Genomic DNA, 25,333 nt, shown 5'->3' with positions numbered 1-25,333 from the left:
TGATGTGATTATGACTCTATATCTACAGAGGATGAGTGTTTACTTTAGTACAAATTGGGGTCCTTCAGAAAATTTTATTATATGGTTAGAATAATAAAGTTACAGTTTCCATTAGACATCATTTGTCGGAAATAATATCTCTGTTCAAAAACTCATGTGCACAGTTTCATTGTAGTGAATGTGGGCAAAAGATTTGGTCCTGGAATACCTGCTCCTAACAGTACCAGAGGAACATTTACATGTGAAGAAGTGGGAGTACCAAGTTTTCATACCTACACTATATATAAGTTTGTTGACACTTGACTACAAGATTGGTATGTGCTTTTTGAACATTCAGTCCCCATTTGTTGTTATTTTAACCTCCACTCTTCCGAGATGTTTCACTAGATTTTGAAATGTGTTTATAAAGATTTGTGCTCATTCAGCCACAAGGGCTTTAGTAAAGTCATCTACTGATAAAGGATGAGAAGGCCTGGCGTTCAGTCAGCATTTCACTTCATCACAAAGATAAACAGTAGGAACAGTAGGGTTAAGCTTCATAGCAGGCCACTCAAGGTCTTCCACTCAAGCCTATATAAAGCTTGTTTTCTCCATTGGGCATTGCCATGCCAGTACAGGATTAGGTCTTCTAAATCAGAGAAGGTAAAATGTAATGCTACCACATCCAGAGACATCTTGAACAGTTGTGTGACTTTACATTTATGGAAACGGTTTGGGGGAAGAACCACCCATGGCTGAAAAGTTAAATACTTTTGTTCAAAAGGTGTATGTGATAGATTAGTAGGTAATTAACTCACAGCACTGCTACCTTCTTATTTCCTACAAACATAAAGCATGTCATTATGCAAAACCATGAAGCCATGCTCACATCATTGTTTGAAGTCTTTGCTCATACTTCATTGACCTCACAACTGACAGCTTGTGTGCCTGAAGGAGAAATGCTAATGAACTTCTTTATGAATGGCACCATAGAATCAGTTTATAATAAGCCTGCATAAGCAATCCTATTAATACAGAGGCCACCATAAGCATTAAAAAACGTGAGTATACAAACTGGTAAAAATCTGATTTATTTTTTTTTGTTGTATAATCACATTATACTGACAGATATAAAGCTAATTATTATTCAATATGAAATAACCGCATTCAAAACAAGTGGCTCAAAACAGGCATGAACTTGTTAACTAAATTTAACTAATCCGATTTTTGAATGGTTTCCATTGTGTGATGTGGCACTGTTATGCTGCTATTTTCAGCCAATCCTATAATCTGGAGTGGAATCTTGTTAAAACAATATGAAAAGAATGTGAATCTCTCAAATTAGAAGTCGTATGAATTCATATTTTATTGAACAAAAGGACACGTAAATTAGCATATTTCTAGTTTGCTTAACGATACCAAAATGTTTCCAGCCAAATTTAGTTTAATAGTTATTACAAATAAGTGTAGGAACAAATATTCTTTGCAGTGTGACGTGCTGACCTGTTAGTATCACACCCGTCTTCAAATAGAAGGGTCCAGATGGAGAAAGTGCTTTAAGGAAACAATACGTTGGCAAAACCATCTGCCCCCTGCATTAGTCATCCAAAATCCAGTCTCTGTGGAACAGTACTGATCCCAACTGACTTTCTCTCTCTCCCTCTCTCTCCCTCTCTCTCTCTCTCTCTCTCTCTCTCTCTCTCTCTCTCTCTCTCTCTTTCTCTCTCTTACAATCTTTTTTTCTTTCTCTCTCTCTTTTCCTCTCTCTCTGAGCAGCAGTTACATTTAGAGCCCCCAAGTCCATCTGGGAGGCAGAGGTGCCTCAACAAGTTACACACATTTTCCCTCACAATACCAGATTATTCATGCTGGAACTGAATTAATCTAAGCTTTTGTATCCACTTGCCTTTCACATCACTCTCTTATAATCAGCCCATCCCCACGGTACAGAAACCAAAGTGAAGCACTAATCTACCCCGCTATTGTTAATGTTGTTGCTGACCACCCTTCAGCTTGTATAAAGTACATTGTGTTGATTATAAACCATGTTACGGAAAAAATAATTTGTGAATAATTAACAACAGGACCATTGGTACTTACCTACTTTATCACTGTCATTATTCTAATGTAAGTGCACTTTAAAAATAAATTCCTATAGATGTAAAATGTCAAAAGCACTTCACTGTGACTGCATGTTCAGCCCTTCTCCAGTCCTGTGTTATTATTCAGTGTTAGTTTATCCCTGCCTTCTCCAAAGTTACACTGTGACCAATTGTCACTCGCCATCTGCCAGCTGTCTTTGAAGGAAGCTTCATAGCATTGCCATGCCCTCACAAGTGGATTTAATACAACATTTGCTATATATAATCAAAATAGTGTTAAGTGGAAAGAAATTCCTCTCATCTATAAAGCATGAAGTGCTTATATTTAGTAAAAAATACTTTGCTTTAATTGTTTGATTCAAGAGAATATTTAAATATAATAATACAAGTGAAAATGGTATGTATGATAATGATTTTGTTGTGCAACCTTCAGAAGCAGTGACTACAAACAAGCGATTTCTGGAGCTCTCAGTGAGACTTCTGCATCTGTCAACAGCTATCTGCCTCAGATTTGAATTGTGCAGTCTACAGACTCTTTCCATAGATGTATAACTGGATCAGGGTTTAATAAAGGTCACTTGAGTATAGTCCAGTATTTTGTTTAGTTTTTTTAACTATTTTGGGGTGCTTTCAGCTGTAGGGGTCATTTTGGGTCATTTTGGGGTCATTATCCTGTTGGAGGACCCATTGTCTGCGATTGGGAGGGAGCTTTCTAATGACATGATTATACTTGGGGACTTCCTAGGAGTCACTGCAACCAAGTCACATAATTGCTGTACTTGATTCACATTCACAAATAATTAGTAAGTGTATATAGCTGGACGTTGCACTGCACTGTTTGTCTTATGTTTGTTGTTCACGGCTGTTGCCTTCCTTGTTTCTTTGATAAGCCTACATGCTTATTACGTGGCAGCAGTTAAGTGAATTGCCCCTAAGTGTATATCATTCATGGGGTAATCCGGCCTGGTGGCAAAGTTCTGACCAGGGAAAAGCAGTTACTGAAAATAAATGAATGACTGGAGGATCCACTGTGTTTTATTTTAACAAGTTAACTGTATAACTGTATTATATAAAGTACCTTTTTTGTCTGTGTGTAACTTAGAACAATTAGCAGGTCTTTTTTAACTTTGAATACAATCAACACCCGATAATTCACAGTTTGGAATTTGTGGCTCGGAAAATTCACGGGTTCTCATTAGGAAACTAACTAACAGCAAGTTGCAGTTAATCCTAAAATTCGCAGGAATCCGCAGCAGGGCCGAATGTTTAGAAACGTTAGGAATAACATTTTAAACTATGTTTTCACTAACAAATTTAAAACACATTATTGTATTATTCATTTGAAGTGATGAATAATGTATTTATGTCCATTACTTCACATTTTCTGTTAACTGTGCATCAAAAAGGAACCAACTTACTGATGTTATGTACAGATTAATTTACTAAAGTTCCATTGGGGCCGTGGGGGTTCTTTCAAAATTTGCAGACTTTTTGAACTCACAGATTGTCTTAGAACCCCCACGAGATCCGAAGGACCAGTGTACTAAGAGATTAAATATTTTTAAGATTTCTGCCCCACTTTGACAGAAGAGACCACATTAGATTGACACAACTCTTAAAACACTAACCAGCGTCTTGAACTTCTCTGTATGTTTTTGCATTACTTTTACAGTCACATTATATAATAAAATCAAAGTCATGTCTGAGCCGAGCCTGTATTTTGCTGATTTGCTATTTTTGCTTTAACTGAGCTGTGCCTTTATTAACAGTATGGACAATTAAGGAAAACATATGGCATTCTTGCTGAATCTCCTTCGAACTTTACTCTGGGCTGCTGCTGATCTTTCCTTTTAATGCTTCCTGGTGTTGAGGATTTGGAATTTTCTTGTTTTAAACCTGCACGATTTATGATTTTAGCCCAGTAAATAGATTTGTCACATCTCAGTGTTATGTTAGAAATCAGATGATGGCATCATGTGCAGTGTATGACTAATGTGGTTCTGTCAGCAACTTTTTAGTCACAGGGCTGCTCTTGATCTCTATTGATTTTTTTGCCCTTCACGACATATCTTTTCCTCCATTTTTCCCAGCAAACAATGAATTGATTTCCTTGTTGGATCTGAGCCTGCTGTAGGATATCCATTTATCTTCAGTACATAATAGCTCCAGAGAAAACATTTGGTTTAAATATTGTACCATAGTTGTTTTTATTGGTTTTAATACTATACATGCCGTTTTTTTGTAGGTTTTAATACTAGACCAAAACTTTTTTTGTTGTTGTTGTATTTGGTAGTGTAGCATAGTTTTCTAGGTTGTAATATTGTACCACAGATTTTTTTTTTAGGTTATGCTTCAGATTGAGAATCCAACAGCGCAGTGGTGTAAAAGATTACACCATGATCGGTCTGAATAATTGATTCTTTCTGACTGAAAGGTGTGTCTGGGAAGTAAGGAAGTACAAATACTTCATCACTGTACTTAAGTATATTTTTCTGGCATCAGTACTTCACTATTTATTTTTCAGACAACTTTTCACTTTCACTCCAGGCTCGTTACTTTAGTTTTAATCTATTTAGTGAAATGTCAATTTTCTTCTTCTCACTGCGTGCCGTTTTCAGTCCATTAATTAAGTTTCCTGTCATCGCTCAGCTTTTTCAATCTACCACACCACAGACGTAGACTAGTTTACGAAGCAAACAATAAGAAGGCAACAAGAATTACAGTATGGCTAACGTGGATGAGACAGAGGGAGTCAGAGATGTAAACATGACTGAGAACAGAGACATTCCTGATCATCATCATCTTTTCTCTGCTTGTGTTCTATATGGTGGTTGTTCAGTTTGGATACATTCATTATGTAACAAAATTAGATATTAGTTTTGTATCAATATATTAATTAGGGCTGTCAAAATGAACGTGTTAACGCGAATTCATTTAAACGGCACAAATTTTAAGGCACTCATTTCTGTTTGACCATTTTTATTCAAAATATCAGTAAATAAATATAAAAGAGGCGAAATAAAACCTTCAGCACCGTTTAATTACAACGTCTTTTCTTTACTCAGATATAACAAATTAATAAATAAACACCGAAAAATTCTTTTTAATCACTAAACATTTTTTTTATTGATGTGCAAAGTCCTAAATCAATGCACACACCCAGCAAATTACCATCTGGGGTCGACAAACATGCCGGCGCGGTTCGTGCCATTTTTTCCTTATGACGGCGAAACGATCTAGCATTACTGTACAGATTAGAGCAATATATCATTCGAATCTTTGAAGCGTCTACTTATACTTGTATACATCCATAATAACAAAAAAATCCCGTGCTTTTATCAAATAAAAAAAAATAAAAGGGACAGGGGTGCTCTCTGCCCTCTCTGTCATCTCTCTTCGCAGACATGAATAAAACAACCTGAAACTCAGTGAATTGTTGCCTCACAGACATAATAAATACATAAATGAAGAGAAAGCTTGAAATGTCTACTTCTAAATAAACTAATTCACATCGAAAAAAATATCTATTCTCTGGTTATGTAATCCATATGGAAGTTAGAAGAGGTTTCTCCGGTATCACCCCATTAACCGTCCGTGTGGAAACAAAGCAAAAGTTCAGATTTACGTAATTTAAAACACCATAATTACTTTAAAACATTTAGAAAACTATTTTGTCTTAATGCTCTATGTTGATTGTGTTTCATTATTAATAAACATACATTTGCCTAAAGCATCAATATTTGTCTACTTAGGTGAAGGATATGTGTAATTTTGCCACCTCTGGTTTTATCATTTAAAGTTAATGTGCTGCCTTTTAAACAAGTGTAACCATTGTAACATACAGTCTCTCGAGTGAGAAACATTTCATTTTTTCCGTACTGGGTAAAACAAATAAATGATTTTTTCGTGTTATTTGATTTATATAGTGAATATAATAAATCATTTTAATATATGGACTGGGGCACAAGATGAATTTGACAAACTGTAGAAGGAAAATGGCACAAGGTATTAACACCATCGTTTTTTTATTAATAAAGACTAGGCACAAATGCTTGGTGACTATGGTTTTAACATGTTTGCCATGGGTGGTTCTTTGCCTCTGTATTGTGCATTAAAAACCTTTATACAGCCGAAGGATCAAACTTTCTATGCTCTATTTTATGGATCCCGATCCTAATCTACAAACCTCTAATGTATCTTGCAATTGTCTGTTTATAGTAGGTGTTGGTTTCCAATCAAGGCAGGATGCTTCAATCATGATGTGTTTGACCTTGCAGTGGAAAAAAAACCTATGTCAGGAAAATTGGAACACTGTTTTTATTGATTAAAACAAGGTCCTGAAATATGATCTCATTTACCTTGAAGTGTACCTGCAGCAGTCAGGAATATGTAGGATGCATTTTTAACTGATGCTCATCAAACAATTCATGTCTTGTCTATAAATATTCCTTGAATTTAATATTGAAATCTGGAAGAACCCAACATCACAAAACCACCTTTAATTTCCAGAAATGTATTATACGTTTGCGTAGTTATGTTTTGCTTCGAAATGCCATTCTTGGTAACTTATATCCTTTCTGGTTTCTGCAGGCTTTTGGTCAGGCATACTCTAACCAGCGGAAAGTGGCAGAGGATGGTGAGACGAACGAGGAGACGCTTCTGCAGGAGTCCGCCTCTAAAGAGGCATACTACAAGAGTCGCCTGCTGGAATTGCAGACCGATCTTAACCTGAGCCGCTCAGTAGCTTCCAACACACAGGCTGAAAGCGAACGTCTGAACATGCTGCTTCAGGATTTAAAAGAGGTCAGTTTACCTAAGCACAACTCTAAATGTAGATCATTATGCAGGGTTTTTTTTATTTATCATAGTTTATCATTTTTCTATGTTATGCCCATCTACATCCAGTCTTGACAACTTTTATCCAAAACAGCTTGCCTTTACTCACAATCTTCTGATCATTTGTTTAAAGCCTTAATCACTGAGCACTGCTCATTACTCATTTGTTTTTTGTATTAGCTTTTAGGTCAAGGCATTACTTCACTTGAACAGGCCTTGGACAGGGTCATCCAGAGTGTCTGCTTGTGTGTGTTATTGTGTTTGTGTCAGCAGTCGTCAAAGGCCAGGGGTGGTGTCAGGGTCAGACTCTGTCGCCATGGGCTATTGTAGAGGGCAAATCCTCTACTGAGCTGGGGAATAAGGGGAATGTCCTGAGGTCGTCATAAAGACACACTACACAAAAATATACACACAGAGCATCTCCAGTTCTATACGAGTCCTATAAGATGAGTCACATACTAATACCTCATATCTTGTCATCTACCTATCAAAAAAGTATGTATACAACTAACAAAATGCATATTGTATCTAAACCTGTTATATATATCTATTGATTTTACACCGATAATTCATAATTTGTAGATTTGATCAGATCAGATTTCTATAAACATGACATGATGTACATCTCTGTACTGAAAATTAACACATATGATAAACCACTGAATTGGGTTTTACGCTGGTTTTTATTATGATGCAGAGGTGTGTTGTTTCCCAGCATTCTGGTCTGTGCCACTTTCTGGGTCAAATCCAGTATCACACTGCTGCTCTGCTACTGACCCTAACGTGTTAGTGTCTCTCTCTGTGTGTGTGTGTGTGTGTGTGTGTGTGTGTGTGTGTGTGTGTGTGTGTGTGTGTGTGTGTGTGTGTAGCCCCTGATTAACAGTGTTACAATAGCATCCTACTGGGTGATAATTGTTCAGTAAGCCTCTGGACTTTTAGATCCAGCTCATTTGTAGTTGAGGACAGAGCAATGCCTCAGTGTGAATGTACACTGATTCAACACATCCTCTGTGAATGCTGAGTTGTACACACAAATCAATAGCACTGCACACCTTTCAAGGTCACCTTGAAGGGCCTAATATAACAGTCTAACATTATATTTTTTAGTACTGAAACTTCAACTAGCTTTAGTATACTGTAAAAAAGAGAAAAGTGTCATTATACAGTTCATCTAGAAACAATTAATGCTCTATAGAGATAATGCATTATTCATCAAGGACATATTTGCTGTAGTATTTGGTATATGAGCGAAATCATACTGAGAAATATTTATTAGTGTAGGATAAAATATTGTAAGAAACACCACAGGTTTTTTTGGTGATTAGCTGGTAGAGAAATAGGAGACAACGGTGATAATGGCATCTCCTGAGCTGAGCTCAAATGGATGCACAGGGTGTAAAATAGAGAAAGATTAAATTTACCGTGTCTCTGGCCAGACTCCAAACTCAGCTTCACACACACACACACACACACACACACACACACACACACACACACACACACACACACACACACACACACACACACACACACACATGCTAGTTTCTGAATCAGCACTTTTAGTGAGCATCTTCACACAGCACTGGGAATTATCCCTGCATGTTTGCACGGATCAGCAGTGTTTGGAAATGTGTGATTTTTTTTTTTTTATTAGGAAGGATAGCTATGGTCTAAAGATGGGACTGATTTTACTCCCAGACTGATAGCTGGTTTTTTTTCCCAACAAAAAAAACCCCAATTTAAATTGAATATATGAATTATCAGAAAGGTAAAGAAAGATTCAAACATATTTGTTCCAAGTCTCTTAGAAATATGCATATCCCCATATGTAACCCTTCATTTGTATAAAACTGGACATGTACAGTATAAACACTGTAAATTGTTAATTCAACACTATCTTTATATTTCTCATAGAGAATTATGCATAGTACAACATAAAGGTAATTATGTTCTGTTATAAAAACAGTAGCCATATGTTCTAACATTTACAACAAACAAAACTATACCATAAGCTATTTAATAAAGCAAATGTGTACTGTAGGAGTTGCTATAATGTCAGTTGTATAGAAATAATTTAAAAAGATTTTTGAGAGATTTTTTTTAGGATTTAATTATATACTGTGTGGACAGAAAGGTTGCATGTTTAAATTTAAATAATCATATAATTAAGAGTCAATAAATTGGAGCACATTTACAATGATCAATATGTTTTAGTTGGCAGCAATTCTTTCCGCACACACTGATGCATTGCTTCTCATTTCTTCAACAACCACATTAGAAGACATAGTTGCCATGTAATACATGGATATGTGGAGCAATTGCAGACATTCTAATACATACAAAAACTCAAGAGACCAAACAAAACACACTGACTAAGCACAGGAACAAAGCACATAAGGCCACACTGTGGTAGCTGAGTTAAGAAGTGGTTCTGTTCAGAAGGTCATGAGTTCATATCCCAGCACCAACAAGCTGAAAACTGCTGCATAATTGATGTAATTAAAGAAATTGATTAATGTAAATGCAAATGGTTAGTGTGATTAGTGATGTGATTAGGTAATATGATAAAGACATATGGATTTCCGAATGGAAATCCACTCCTTGGTCCATAATTATATCCCATGACTGTGGAAAAGCTTTTTCAAATAAGGATAGTGTAAGGATAGTGGTGAACCCTTACCTTTGCAGATGAAATGTGGTAAATATGTCTTGGATGGTTATTGTTATGATTTGGGGTTATGATTTGGGGTTGCTTCACTTGGCTGGTTTAGGCTGATTTAGAGTTCTTGAATCAGGTTCAAATTGTAAACAAGTGGTTCAGGGAGCATGATGAATTATTTTCACACATGAATTGGCCACCTCAGTCCTGGCCTTAACCCTAATGAAAGCCTTTTGGCTGTACTGGTGAAGAAGAGTTTTGGAAACAAGATCTCAGCCAATGTTTTAAAAATAAAGCCATGGTGAATTTGTTCAATCAAGGCCGTGCAACAAAATATTAGGGTGTGCAACTTTTTTTAGCCAGGATGCAGTGCATTTATTTTAGCATTGCTTTTATTATATTTTGCCATGTATTCATTATTTATTTTTCACTGTACTAATAGTTAAGATAATGCTAAGAAAAAGGTCTGAATCACTGTAAAAGGTAGATGTCTAAAGAAAAAGATTATCAGGTGGCTATTAAAAATGGGGTTTGATAAACAGAAACATTTTAATTTCGAATCATGGAATCCTATTCCAAACAATGTAACAGCAATCACAATCTGAAGGTTTACTCTTTTATCACTGCAACAATTATGTTGTCTTTAGATTTAGCGTGTCAAATGAAGAGTTTTAAGAATACTGAACTCACCTACAAAGTGTACATTAAAGAAAAGAGTATTTCCTTAAACATTTCTACAGTGAAGAGGAAAGTTATCATGGCGCTAGATTGTACACAATCTCTTGATTTTAAACAACATTCCATTTGTGCAGAATACCAAAGTTATGATAATGGCTTTACCCCAAGAGTGCCTTTAGCTCTATAGTAACCTGTCCTACTCAGCTGTTTCTGCCTCTGGAGATTTCTTTGTTCTATTTTCCCTGTGTAGAGTGTACAGTGACTGAGGTAATGCAGACATCAGGGCTTCCTTATAAGCAGAACAATTTATTAGCCAGCATCCACATTAGCAGGAGCATGGACAGATTGAGAACACAACCAAACACAATAAAAAAAAGAGTAATGAACCATACAGTATATAAAGGCCTATAAGGGGTTGTGTGATAATGATCACACGTGCATTGTTTCCTGTATGTGCATGCCGCATTGATTCATTCTTGAGGAGACCCTTTTTTTAACATTGTTATTTTATATTTAATGATCACGTTTTCTTTGTAGCTGATGTTTTTGTGTAATAGAGATAGAAAGTTACAGAATAACAGGATGTTGCGTCTCCGCTTGTCGTCTCACTGTTTGTTGCAGAATAACGAGATGCTGGAGCTGCACAAGGCCAGAATGAGCGAAGAGATTAAGGAGTATAAGTTTAGAGAAGCCAGACTACTGCAGGACTACACTGAGCTGGAGGAGGAGAACATCACACTACAGAAACTCGTGTCTACGCTCAAACAGAACCAGGTGAACACACACAGAGAAACAGCCTCTTACACAACCATATTAAACCTACTTTAAAAAGTCATTAACGATTTACTAGATAAACTATATAGATAGTTAAATACTAGATGGATAAATTAAGCTACCCAGAAGGGTTTTTAGACATAAACCAGCTTCATTTTGAAATAGTTGGACTGAATACTGTATACACTATTAATGTAGATTAAAAAAGAAAAAAAAAGAAAAAAAAAATTCTTCAACTTTGTCCGGCCAAGAAATTCATGGTTGTAGCATTCAAATTAAAAGCCTGAAGGCTTTTCTCAGAAATTCAAACACCCATCATGGGTCTAGATTTCACTTTTAACTGGATTGTCTCATACCTCTACTATTGGATTTATATGCCCTCCATGTCTTCTTGTGCAAGGGGTTTTCATATTCTTTCTATGCTTTGGGAGCTTCCTCTGGGTATTCAGGTTTCCTCCCCAAGTCTACAGACAGGCTGTTTGGCCAGATTTTTCTATAGTCTTTAAATGCAACTGTGGCCTGCAGTAGGTTTGAACCTCTTGTCCAGGGTATCCCCCACCTTGTACTCTGAGTTCCCTTGGATAAGCTTCAGGTGCCTGACTAATGCTTTAAAGGATGAACAGTTTGGAAAGTGAATGGATGCAGGGATGGATAAATAGAAAGATGGAAATGTAAAATATCCAATGTGGTATAGAATGCTGGAAGTTTCTGACCTCTTTGTCATAACACCATGCTGTCATCGATTATTTTTCTATGATGGCACTCACCATAATACTTTATTCCTTACATAAAAACAACTTAATTTATTGACAGGTGGAGTATGAAGGCTTAAAACATGAAATTAAGGTATTGGAAGAAGAAACAGTTCTGCTGAACAGCCAATTAGATGATGCGTTGCGTCTGAAGGACATCTCTGAAGGGCAATTAGAAGAGGCGCTGGATGCTCTGAAGAGTGAAAGAGAACAGAAGAACTGCTTAAGGAAGGAGCTAGCAAACCACCTCAGCCTGACTGACAGTGTGTATGGAACCAGCACACAGATTCCCATCTCTGTTGTGGAGGGATTAAAGTTTGCAGAGGAGCCGACCACTAACGGCACCTTGGCCTCTGGCTCTAGTCCCAATAATGAGGACAGTAACAGGTGTAACGGCTGTAATGGCCATGGACCGAAGATGAACGGTGACTACCACAGGCCGTGTGGAAGGAAAGAAACACTGAACCCTGTGTCGGATCTGTTCAGCGAACTCAACCTGTCTGAAATACAGAAACTGAAACAGCAACTCTTACAGGTCAGTCACTGCGTAAAACCGTAACGGTAATGTTCAAACATAAAAAGAATTCATTCGGGCAGTACACTACTTTATAAATCTTGAAATTCTGATAAAAATCTTTTATATAAATGATGACAGTCATAATTATGATTAAGATTATTATTATTATGGCTAAAAATTATGGCCCGAACATGTTTGTGCAAGTAATTCGATTTTTTCTATCATAATACATAACACACATAACTTGTGTATTATTAGTTTGTATGATTTTTTTAATTTATAAACTATATGTTTATTGCAGATAGTAGGAAAATTAGATGTACTTAATGTCACCTAGATATAGGTGCACGGTGTGCAGGAAATGATCATTTAATATAACAGAAAATTAATGTGGGTAATTTAATTAAAAGATAATTTTCATTAAGGATAGAATAAAAAAATAAAGCAGAAATAAGGATATTTTAGTTATGGTTACAGACAATTCGTATAATTCCCGGTTCGGAACTGGCGACTCGGAAAATTCACAGGTTCTCATTTGGAATCGAACTAACAGCAAGTTGCGGATTATCTTAAAATTCACGGGAATCCGCAATGGGACCAGGAATGTTAAGAATAAAATTTTAAACTATGTTTTCACTATCACTTTTTTTCAACAAATTTCATAAAAATCTATAAAACACATTATTGTATTAAAGTGACAAAATGTCTAGATCAATTACTAAAGTACCATAGGGGCTGCAGGGCTGAGGGGGGTCTTAGAACGTAACCCCCGGGAGTTCTGGGGAACTAGTGTACATTCTTGTGCAGCTACAGGCTCATGAATACAGCACTTTATTTAAAATCCTAACCTGGTTACCCGGACTATCCAAATTCGATCCAGTTACTGAATGATAAATCAATACAGTATTTAGAGTGAAAGCTGGCTCATTACACATTATCTATGTTAATAAGCAGTTATTGACTCCTGCTTAGTGATGAGCTTTTTTAATTCTGAAAAGAAGGCCGCCTTCTAACAGGAACGCTGTTTAATGATGCACATAGAATTGTCTGAAACATGAACTGGTAGGTCATTCACTCAGTAAACTTCTGATATACCATGTGGAAAATGCATTATTAAAAAAGAAAGAATGAAATGACAGGTTTTGGCCAAGACCGATGACTTGATTAGCGTCATGTAGTTATACTGACACTGCAAAATCGATGTGTAGGTTGAATGTCTTGAATCCTGACATCTTGACTCCTGAGCAAATTTAGTAGGTTTTTGATATATACAGTTTACTCTAAATAAACTCATACTTAGTACTTAATACTAATGTAATAGTAATGTTATTAGATTTAGTAGAATTTCAAGATATATCAGATATTATTATAATTCTTCAGATTTCAAGTAAGAAAGAGTACTCCTTTAAAGGAACTGCTTTTATTACTAAAATATAATCCCGAAATCTGGATTGTTTATATGGAGAAACAATTTGAAAAAGAGAAAATGTATGTATTTTGTATGATTTTTTAATTTATATACTATATATTTATTGTAGATAGTAGGAAATCAGATGTATTTAATGTCATCTGGATATATAAAAAATCCTTTTAACATTAACTGTGCTATAGATGTGCAATAACCTACTATTAAGACAAAATATTCTCAATAATCAATGGTGTAAATTTTGCACGGTGTGCAGAAAAAGAACATTTAATATAACAGAGAGTTAATGTGGGTAATTTAATATTATCAGATATTATTATAATTCTTCAGATTTCAAGTAAGAAGAGTACTCCTTTACAGGAACTGCTTTTATTACTAAAATATAATCCCGAATTTGTGTAATGACAGTAAATTTACTGTCATAAGGATATAGAAGGTAAATGACAGTGTAATATCATCAGATCCACAAAGTTCCATCTGTCGGTGCTTACAACACAGTATGTACAAACCTTAAGGTCATTTTACTAATTTTTTTTTCTGTGTGTGTGTGTCTGTGTGTGTGTGTGTGTGTGTGTGTGTGTGTGTGTGTGTGTGTGTGTGTGTGTGTGTGTGTGTGTGTGTGTGTGTGCGCGCGTGTGTGTGAGAGAGCACCATTGGCATGTTCAGTGGGAAACGGTAGGGGACAGGAATAGCAAACAGTGATAACACGAACACTCTCTTTTGAATACTAAGCTACAAATTAGGACTGTAGCCATGACAAACCTGAAATGTACTGTGCATAACTAAAAGAAAGGAGTATGGTTTCCAAATCTAAATCACAATAATGGTACTGTTATGGGTTGATTGATTCACAGCTATAGTTCCTAAAAAAGATATTCATATAAAATCCACTCAAAAGCCATTATATGTGGGTTTAGTTCAATCGAATTTCCTGACTACATTGCTTACAGTGAAATAATTTAGTATAGTGCTTATTATTAAATGCACAAAAAGTGTAAATGCAGAATGAAACATAGGTGTGACCTTACAATACATACTCTTACCTCATAAGCACTTTGTAAAAGAATAATGGAGACTCATTTTGAGCAGTTTATTCACTGTGTACCAGTCAAATTTGTTATATAATGAGAACATAGATCAGTTATATAAAGCATATAGTATGTACATTTGTATTAGATTTTGCAAAAAAATTTACAGGTTACATTTGCAAAAAACCTGAACACAATGGACAACATTTAAATGAGTACCCAAACATGAGCATGGGCTTATCAACGCAATCAACATTTATAAGTTACAAAATTTGTGTGCATGAAAGAATTTACAAGAGTTCACAATAAGCATTAATTTTAATTTTTGTTTATTTTTTATTTAATATCCCCTCCTAGACAGTATTTTTATACTGATAAAACTCTTTCCCCCTAAACTAGTCAGTCAGTATGAGGTTGTTATTTATTAATTGTATTGTTATCTACCAAATGCCAAAGTTGTAAAGTAGTTCAGTGCTCAAGAAAGAGGCGCATCTCTTGGCACAAAGGTGTAATTTACCAGATTACAACGCTCACGTTAGATATTTATTACACACACACATACTATATATTGCTGTTTATACACATAGACATTAGCTGAATCTTCTCCAAAGAGGTATTGATATTCAATCGAATGTTGAAAATAGCTAACTACTCCAATACAGTGGCTGATCAGAAAGCTGTTCATCAGCACTTGAGTTCAATTACAGGGATCACGCATGATGACATATGCTAAATTGTCAGTATGATTAAAGACTTGAGAAAATATCACTTTCCCAGACATATGAAGCTTCCTTTGTTGTTGCATCTAGAATTTAGATAATCTCTTATATATTTTTTTTTATTGATTAATATAAACAATATGGATTTATTAGCATAAAATGAAATTTACTTTGAAAGAAATTTAAATGAAATTGTATACCATGTACTTCAGTCTCCTCTAATATAGAGAATGTATCTTATGTAGATCAGCAAGTAACAATTAAATACATTTACTTATTACTATATAGGTGTTTTGATCTTACATTTGCTATTATAACCTTCAAGAGAACATGCTGAAAAAAGTAATTAAATTAAAAATAAAAAAAACAATCTTTAAATAGAAAGTTATTGTACAATAATATGCTGTATAATTTTAACTAGCAAAAAATTCTACCAGTTTGTCATTTAAAAAGTAACCACAACATAGTTTTGCTGGTTAAACTGTATTATTTCCATTATCTACAAAAAAATGGACTGAGGAAGAGGTAGCTCAAGATTCTGGCTTACTACGTGGAAAATTTGTAGTTTAAGCCCCAGCGTCGCCAAGCTACCAGTGTTGGGCCCTTAAACAAAACCCTTAATCGTTTCTGCTCTATAGGCACTGTATCATGGGTGACCCTGCACTCTGGCCCCAGTTTCCTAACAGGTTGGGATATGCAGCAAAATAATTTCACTGTGCTGTAATGTATATGTGACAAGTAAAATCATCTCCTCTTTAAAATTAAGACCAATAGTTCAATCTCCTAAAATTCAGCAAACCACATTTTTACTTGTATTCATACTTTGGGAAATCAATTGAACCAGTTGTTTTTTTTTTACAGTAGATTTCTTTTTCTGCATTGATCTAGGGATGCCTTTGGACGTGGGTAAGATTATATAGCATTTATGGAGAGAGCCCCCAGTATGAGACTTGTTTTTGCAAATTTTCTGCTTAAGAAGACACTTAAGATGTTGCGCTTTCCAGTTACTTCATGGCCTGGGTTTTCCTCTTATATGCAAAATGCAGGATGAGACTGAAAGGAATTGATGTAAAAAACTACTCTCCTCAATAGTTTAGTGCAGCCCTGGTTACTAAAACATATCTAAACTTATAAAGCTTTTTTTTTATTTATATATATATATATATATACATTCCCTTGCAGGTGGAGCGAGAAAAGGCCACTCTACTGACTAACTTGCAGGAGTCTCAGACCCAGTTACAGCACACGCAGGGAGCTCTAACAGAACAACATACGCGTGTAAATTGCCTTAACGCACGTGTCAATGCTATGAAACGTCTGTGCAGTGACAAGGAGCTGGATGCTGAGGAGACCGAGAAAGGGGACACTCCTTTGAATGGTTGCCTTGAGTACAACATCGACATTAATGGCATCGAAATACTGGAATGTAAGTACAAGGTGGCCGTTACAGAGGTAATCGATCTTAAAGCTGAGCTAAAAGTCTTGAAGGAAAAGTACAATCAGTCTGTAGACAGTCAATCAGAAGAGCGCGACCAAAGTGAGGGGAAACTGCAAGCACTTTATGACCATGTGGCGACATTGGAGAGAGAGTGTCGTGAGAGCCGTGAGCGAATCACCAGCCAAGAGGTTGAGCTCCGTTGTATGTCGTCCATGAACAGTGAGAGTCAGGGTATGCTGAATGCTGCTCAGGATGAGCTAGTTACCTTCAGTGAAGAACTTGCCCAGCTCTACCATCATGTCTGCTTGTGCAACAATGAAACGCCCAATCGAGTCATGCTGGACTACTACCGCCAGAGTCGTGTTACACGTAGCGGCAGTCTTAAAGGCACTGATGACCCGCGTGTTCTACTGTCACCACGCCTTGCCCGTCGACTTGCTGCCGTGAATTCATCAGATTCTTCTCGGAGCCCTCATGACTCACCCTTGAAGGAAGCATTAAGTGAAGTGAGTAAAGCAGAGACAATGAGCCCCAATAGGAGCCCATTTGGCTCTCCCGTCCACAGTGGCACATCTGCTTCACCCATATCAGAGGCAAACGGAGATCTTCGCAAAGAGCCATTAAATATTTACAACCTGAACGCCATTATTCGGGACCAGATCAAGCACCTGCAGAGAGCTGTGGACCGCTCATTGCAACTTTCCAGACAGAGGGCTGCTGCTCGGGAGCTGGCACCCATTTTTGACAAGGACAAGGAGGCCTGCATGGAGGAGATCTTGAAACTGAAGTCCCTCTTGAGCACGAAGAGAGAGCAGATAGCCACTCTACGACTTGTACTTAAAGCCAACAAACAGGTATGAAGAGTCTATTTCTGTTCTTATAATGTAAATACGTATTTTGCCGGTGAAAAGGAAGGTCCCAATGGGCATTGTGACAAAGTTATCAGTAGGATGTATTATTTCTATATCAAAGCATTTATAAATATTACATTCATCAAAAATGTCTTTTTTTAAAGTGTATCAGGCTAATTTGAGATATGATGCCAAATATTTCATTCTGAGTTAATACGTGTCATATGGTCTGGGGTGCAGTCAGTGTTCCAATCCATCCCTAAGTTCAGTAGGGTTAAGGCCAGAGCTCTATAGCAAACCACTCATGACCTTTCACTCAAACCCATATAGACCATATCTTAATGGAACTCGCTTTGTGAAAGCAGACAGGGAACATGTTTGGGTCTCCTAGTTCAAGTGAAGGGAAAATTGTATGCTGCCATATTCATAGACATCCTGTACAATTGTGTGCTTCCAGCTTTGTTGTAACAGTTTAGAGAAGAATTGCATATAGCTGGAAAAGGTTAGGTGTCCCAATACTTTTGCCAATGTATTGTTTAAAATATAGTGTTTCCTACAATCTCTCCAGGTTGTAGTAGATTTCTATTAAGGACAAAAAAATTGACAGCCTTATCTGACATTTTTTTCAGACTGCAGAAGTAGCCTTGGCCAACCTGAAAAGCAAGTATGAAAATGAAAAGACTATTGTGACAGAAACAATGATGAAGCTAAGAAATGAGCTAAAGGCTCTAAAAGAAGATGCAGCCACCTTTTCCTCTTTAAGGGCGATGTTTGCCACCAGGTACAGTCATTTTTGGAGTCAACAGTCAATTGTGCTGCTGGGTGCATTGACTCTCTCTCCCTCTCTTTCTCTTTTTCTTTCTCTCCCCAGGTGTGATGAGTATGTTACTCAGCTGGATGAGATGCAGAGGCAGCTGGCAGCAGCAGAGGATGAGAAAAAGACTCTGAACTCTCTGCTCCGTATGGCGATCCAGCAGAAACTGGCTCTTACACAGCGTTTAGAAGATCTGGAGTGTGATAATGAGTCACATCGTGGACGTGGAGGAAGGATATCCAAAATCAAAACCAGTCCTCAAAAAGTAAGTTGCAGAACAATGCGCACTACACTGGATCAGCCATAGTGTGGCATGTTTTTTCATCTTATAAAAATAATACAAAAATAATATTAATAATCTGGCCGTCATTGTTTTGTGGAACTGTAGATAGAAATCTATTAAAACAAAAAACGGTTTGGGGGAATATAAATTTTGACAATTTTTTTTTATTTGAATAATTAAATAGTTAACATTTGTTAGACCCCATTTTGGTATTACAGATGTGTATTGTGTATTGTGTATTGTGTATTGTGTGTGTGTGTGTGTGTGTGTGTGTGTGTGTGTGTGTGTGTGTGTGTGTGTGTATGTGTGTGTTTGTGTGTGTTTTACATTTTATATTTAATTTCCTAAAGATTAACTACTTAACTATTCTACTTATTCTTTTAATCCTTCATTCATTCACTCCCTGAATATGCAAAAGTGAGTGGGCACAGTGACACTGCACTAATTTTAGTTTCTTTTTAAATAACCCAGGCATTTGAGTGTATGTTTTCAAGTTTAATAAATAAAAAAAATTCACTCAAATGATGTTTTAAGACTTAACACAAACTGGGAAAATAAGTGCTAGTTTTAGTGTTTCAGGAAGGTTTTTACACATTGTTAAAAGATGTTCAGACATCTATGGGAAGTTCATTTGACCACTTCCGTGCCAGAACAGAACGAGTTTTGATGCATACCGACCTCTTTCCCTGAGAGAAGGTGTGACCATTCAAGCAGTGCTACTGTAGCACATAAATAGCACAAAATCAGTAAGCAAGGCCAGTAATATTGCAGTAAGCAATGGCAGAGAGCAATGGCCATCTAGTGGTCATTTACTGTAAATGCAGAGATTGAGAGGCTCTAATTCTTTAATTTCTGCTCCAAGCTGGTCTTCCACCTTCCACTGCTCTTCAATCGACTCTTAATTTTGATATCCAACAAAGCATAATGTCTAAGTTGCTACTTTGCCCAAAGCATAATTAAAATATCATTTTGATTATAAATAAACTCATGCCCACTGCTTATAATGAACTTTGCAGTCTGTATGTGCAGTGAGTCCCTCATTTTTTCTATTTCGAGATATGGCATAAGAGTTGTTCTCAGACTCAGGATATGCCACAAAATCTGCTCTGTACTATCCATTAGTTTTTTTCTCTATATACTGTGGAGTAGATTCTGTTGTAAAGGATACATCATTTATCATAATGCACAAGGGCTATGGGCCAAAACACATTAGATGTGAGTTCTGGTCAGTGATGCCTCTCAGGGATTCTACATTAGATAAGCATAATTCAGATCTCTGACAGATCGTCTGATAGACAGATTTGTCTGGGAGGTTTGAACTTGCTGATGTTTGTGGACACGTTTGTGAACAATTCCATATACATTTCTGATTGCAGGATTTTTGTACAGGTAAATGAAATCATATGAGCAGAAGAGCATGTGCCTATTTTATCAAATTTTTTTCTGTAAATTTGAAGGTTGTTTTTAGCTTGGGTTACGTTTTAGTGCCGCAGGATCGCCCATTTTGCCGTTAGACGTATGAGTCACGGGGTTGTTTATTTAAGGTGGAAACTTGTTCTCCTGTGTGCCAACTTTTTGGCCTATTGCACAGCACACAGAAAGGAGACTATTCCCATTAAAACGGAAATGTGCTCCTAGAACATTCTGAAAACATATCTGACTCATTTTTTGCTTTTAGCAATGTGTCTAATTGCTTTTAGACAAACTTGTTCAGACCTGCTCTAAGATTAACTGTACTGTAGTTTAATCCTGTTTCCCAAAGACAATTACAGTGCTACAGAATTGCGAATGTTATTTAAAAAAATTTCGGTTTAATAGATTAAATGTGAAAATAATAAATCAGGTTATACATTTAGTTATACATGAAATTATAGAATTCGGTGTGTACTTTACATTAATATTAAAATTCTCAAAAGAAAATGATGGTCTTCAACATTTCTGTATACCTGTATACACCACAAATTACCACCAGTGTCACCAGTGTGTGAAGTGGTCATGCACAAAAATGTACATTTAATAGTGCTAAAAAAATAAATAAATGAATAAATAAATAATTAAACAAATAAAAATTTAATATCAAAAAACATGACATTAAGAAAAGAAAAAATATATAAACCATCTCTAAAAAAAAAAAAAAAAATATATATATATATATATATATATATATATATATATATATATATATATATATATATATATATATATATACACACACACACACACCATACAATATTTTAAAATGAGTAATTTATTATTATTAATTATTATATTATCATTATTATTTTTATTATTATTATTGCTATGATCATATCTATTTATTTGGATGTCTATATATTTATCTGTCAATCTCTCTATCATATTTTATTACATTTAAACCGCTAATCCTAACAGTAGGAGCTGTAATAACATCCTTATCACAAGCTCTTCATGTTTCCTTGTTTTATGCATTTTTTTTGTACCATTGTATTTGTGTACTAACGTTGAAACCTTTGATTTTTGAATAACATTTTACCGGCAATTTATTTATTTTTTTCATCCATAAACAATATTTTTAATTACTCACTAATAATTTTTTTTATCATTTTAAAACCTGAAATATAATCCATTGTATAGTCCACACAATAATCGTGTGTCCGATTTGGCTCTACTGTTACATTTCACTTATTTTTTCAAGTCATTCCTGCTGTGTGTCTGTGTGTCCTCGTGTGCATGTGTGTGTCACTAACCCTGACTGTCACTCCTGTATATCTGTCTAATTTATCAGTCTCTTGTAGATTGTCAGCAGCCTGCTGCATCAGTACCGCCACTCTCCCGACAAATGAGAAGTGGGAGAGTATTAACGGCTCGCAGGTAACCTGCCCTACAGAGGAACTCTGTCCCTCTGTGTGGAGCTACAGAGTATATTTAGTACATTATTTAGGGGGAAATAAAATTTTGCATGCTCATACTGTACATATTTCAGTGCTTCATGTTAGAGCTCATAAGCCTGTTGTTTATATCCGCTTTGGCATGGGGTCGGTTGAACCAGATAATAAAACATTTAAACTTGACTATCCTTCTGCACACTATAGAGCCTAAAGTTAATATACAACAGGTCCAAAATGATAGTGCAGCATTATGACCACATATAAAAAAAACCACCCCTTCTATTGTGTAACACATTAATGTCTGAAAGCTGCTTGCCTTTGTCTTGCTGTCATGCCTGTTTTTCAGTGCAGTTATATACCCGTATGTCTTTAATAGGTCTTAAATGTTTTGTTCAGAGCATATTTTCAATTATTTTATTATATGAATTTAAAATAAATCATTGTTTCTTTCTTTCTTCCTTTTCTCCTTGTGTGATAGTACTAATATTGTGATAACACTCCGAGACGATGAGCTACAAGAAGCCAACTCCAGACTCCCATGCGACCCTTTTAAATGTCTGTTACATCACTCTCATATACCTGGTCCTTAGCCATTGAATAGCCATGCCCACTATCCCAAGCCATTCCACCATACCCTGTGGCCTTGCCTACTTTCTGAGAAACTAACCAGGGGACATGCTTTTTAAACCATCCGGTCAGGTGCTCCTCTTTCTGTGTGACCTCAAACAGACTCACCCTGTTTTAACCCAAGAAGGTGAGCCAAGACTATGGTGAACCACTTTGCTTTCATCGGATACAAGTTAACACATTTTTCAATGGAAAGCGAAAGAGTGAATGCTGATGCCTAGTATGGACTGTTTGTCATTTATTTATCTATTTATTTATGTTTCTCAAGTTTTGTTTTTATTCATTTGCAATCCTGGGTGACTGGAATTCACTTTCATTTGAAACAGAAAGGTGCAGCTTTTTGTTAATATCAGTAGCTGAATAATCAAAATAATGGTTTTTATTCAAAACCCCCAAAATATGTTTAAATGCTTCTAAGAGGTTTGGTACAGTATTGATGTTAAGCATTATTTTTAATATCTAAGATTTGGGATTAATGGCCATTGGATAAAAGTGTGTATATGGAAAAAAAGAAAAAAAAAACATTATTATCAAATAGTTGTAGATCTTCGGTTTTTAGTCAAACTTAGAAAGTGTTAATTGGATTTGCTTGAGGTGTTCAATAGACAAGAACAAGTTGAATCAAAGTAATAACAATCTGTAAATGTACTTTTCCAACATGTGGTTAAAAGATTTGGCTTGTGTGTGTCACTTTCCACTATGGTTCTATTATAATGACAATATGATTAAATTATGATTGTATGCATAGGGTGTATTTTACTCATTTATATTTATTTATCAAAGCATTATTACAAAGATTATATTTTATACTTGATTTTTTTTTTGTATTGGTTACAGTTGATATGAGCAGTGTAGGGGTGATAGAATGTGAGTGATGGTGTTAAGTTAAAGAGCACATAGTGAATACTGTGGCCAGAGTTTGGTGATCCTGCTGTGATGAAACTTTCATTATTGTGAAACCCCAAACCTGTATACAGCAACTGAAATCTATTGCATCATATTTTCACTAAAAAGATAATCATGGATGGAGTCTCTATTAACTCACTCTTCTCTCTTTCTCCCATTTATGACTTAAGCACAAATGCATTAATAATCTCAATAATTATTTGGTCGTATTATACTGTAAAACATACCAGCAGGACAATTTCTGATATATTTCCGTTTTCAGATACTAATAAAACTGTAAATAAAAAAAGCAAAGTTGTATGAATGAAATCTGCACTCATTCTGAGAAAGTGGAACAAAGTAGAGTTTCTCTAATGACACATGCAAAAGAGGTCATTTAATGAATGGTGTTATTGAAATGCCTGTTTCAGTCTTCCCGGTACTTTTGGTACCATATCTCTTAGTTTACATGGAAGGACTTTTGATTGTTCTGTATAAGATGATTGTGTTCAGTTAGAAATATGCTTGATGTGCACAATGGTCTGACAGGGAAATGAAATGAATGAAACGAAAATTGATGTACACTCAACTGGACAATCACCCTCCTTGTTACTGACGAAAGCATAGTTGTGGCAGCAGGACATAACGATACACTTGTTTTTTTGTTTTTTTTGTGTGTATATGTATTCCCTTGTGAAATAAAATCTGAACTCATGATTCAGTTCTGCATGTAGTTAAAGGCGAATAAAAAAAATGTGATGGGTGAATGGCCCTCCTTGAGACACACAGCATTTTGTTTAAAAATTAAAAGACTGATGATTAATAATTATATTTTGTACCAGATTTAATCTGGTGAAAGTTGTGGTGAGTCAATCCTAGGAAGACAAATGGAAATACATCACAGATGGGACATCAGTTTCTCACAGGACAGAATGCAAACATTCACCAATTTGGCAATTTAGAAAAGTTCAGCAAGAAGTTCAGAAAATTGTAATTATTCACCTCAGAAAGTTGCATATTGAGTTACATATTAAGTGAGTTACATATTATATTACATAAAATCAATCAAACGGACTAATCTCACTTATTAAATGTCACTCATAAACATGCATATCCTAATTCTGTAATAAACATGGATGTTTTATATGTATGTGGATGTATTTATTACTCACAGGCAAATACAACATGACTTTCAAAGACTTATTTCTTTTATTAACGTGTGTTTATATCCTAAATTATACCACAACACACAGTATGTTTGCGTACAGTTTATAGATATGTAGATGGCTATAGTTTATAGACACCATCTTTACTGACTGGTAAGGCAAATTCTAGTTTATTACCTGATTAACTGATTCAAGAAATGAAGCTTTCCTACAAATTGTAGGCAGCTTGTGTTATGGGAGCTGGTAGCTGTGTAGGAAAAGCTGTAGGTTTGAATAGTGGTGTGAGTTTTATTACGAGCTAAACTAGAAATGTTTTCTCTGTACAATATTTATTATTCACGTAATATGTAGTGAACTGAGCTGCTGTGTGCTTTTCTTCTTCTTCCTAAATCAGGCTAGACAATGATCTCTTTCAAAGAGTCTTTGGTGACTAGCATATATCTGAGGTTTTGTTGATTTCGTGTTTTGGACAAGCTCAAGAGCGGGGAAAGAAAGAGAAATATTATAGAAATGTTTTCCACAGCTTTCGCTGGTAGTTATAAAGTACAAACGATATAAAGTTATGTTTTGTTTTTTGTGTGAAATTATATTCAACTCCATGTTCTTGAATTTTAATATAATCCTTACAGTTGCTAGGCCTGCATGTAAGATAAGGAGACTTGTGCACCTCTTTATTGTGAAGCAGGTGTATTTGGATAATTTTCCTGGATAAGTCTTTGCTTCTTTGCACTTAGAACCCTACACCAAGCAAACACTTCGAGAAATCTGTACCTAGTGTTTCCATTAGATAAGATTGCTTTTCATGTATTAGCTTCGTCAAAAAAAAAAGGAAGCCGTTTCCTGTTGGTCCCTCTGAGCCAGAGAAAAAACGTCTCGACCAATCGCTGCGTTAGGAAAAGTGGTGTGGGCGGGGCTTCTGCGCGGTTCAGGTG

General features: G+C 35.8%; 1 protein-coding gene across 3 annotated transcripts in view; it reads left to right on the top strand.

Moving 5' to 3' along the window:
- bicd1a (bicaudal D homolog 1a) overlaps nt 1-24,383 on the top strand; it is a 34,273-nt gene extending 9,890 nt beyond the window's left edge. Inside the window, exons 2-9 of one of the 3 annotated variants that reach the window (XM_083551677.1) lie at nt 6,672-6,884; nt 10,876-11,028; nt 11,842-12,315; nt 16,653-17,762; nt 18,389-18,540; nt 18,631-18,838; nt 21,631-21,706; nt 22,202-24,383. In XM_083551677.1, the coding sequence (XP_083407803.1) occupies nt 6,672-6,884; nt 10,876-11,028; nt 11,842-12,315; nt 16,653-17,762; nt 18,389-18,540; nt 18,631-18,838; nt 21,631-21,678 (2,358 nt within the window). In that variant the 3' untranslated portion in view covers nt 21,679-21,706; nt 22,202-24,383. Of the gene's footprint in view, nt 1-6,671; nt 6,885-10,875; nt 11,029-11,841; nt 12,316-16,652; nt 17,763-18,388; nt 18,541-18,630; nt 18,839-21,620; nt 21,707-22,201 lie in introns of all 3 variants that reach the window. The other 2 variants (XM_083551676.1, XM_083551678.1) reach the window with 2 other exon arrangements.
- The last annotated feature ends 950 nt before the right edge of the window (nt 24,384-25,333 follow it).

Source organism: Silurus aristotelis (assembly GCF_946808225.1).
Source record: "Silurus aristotelis genome assembly, chromosome: 10".
In the NCBI taxonomy this organism is placed as follows: Eukaryota; Metazoa; Chordata; class Actinopteri; order Siluriformes; family Siluridae; genus Silurus; species Silurus aristotelis.
This window is presented reverse-complemented; position numbering and strand designations above follow the sequence as displayed.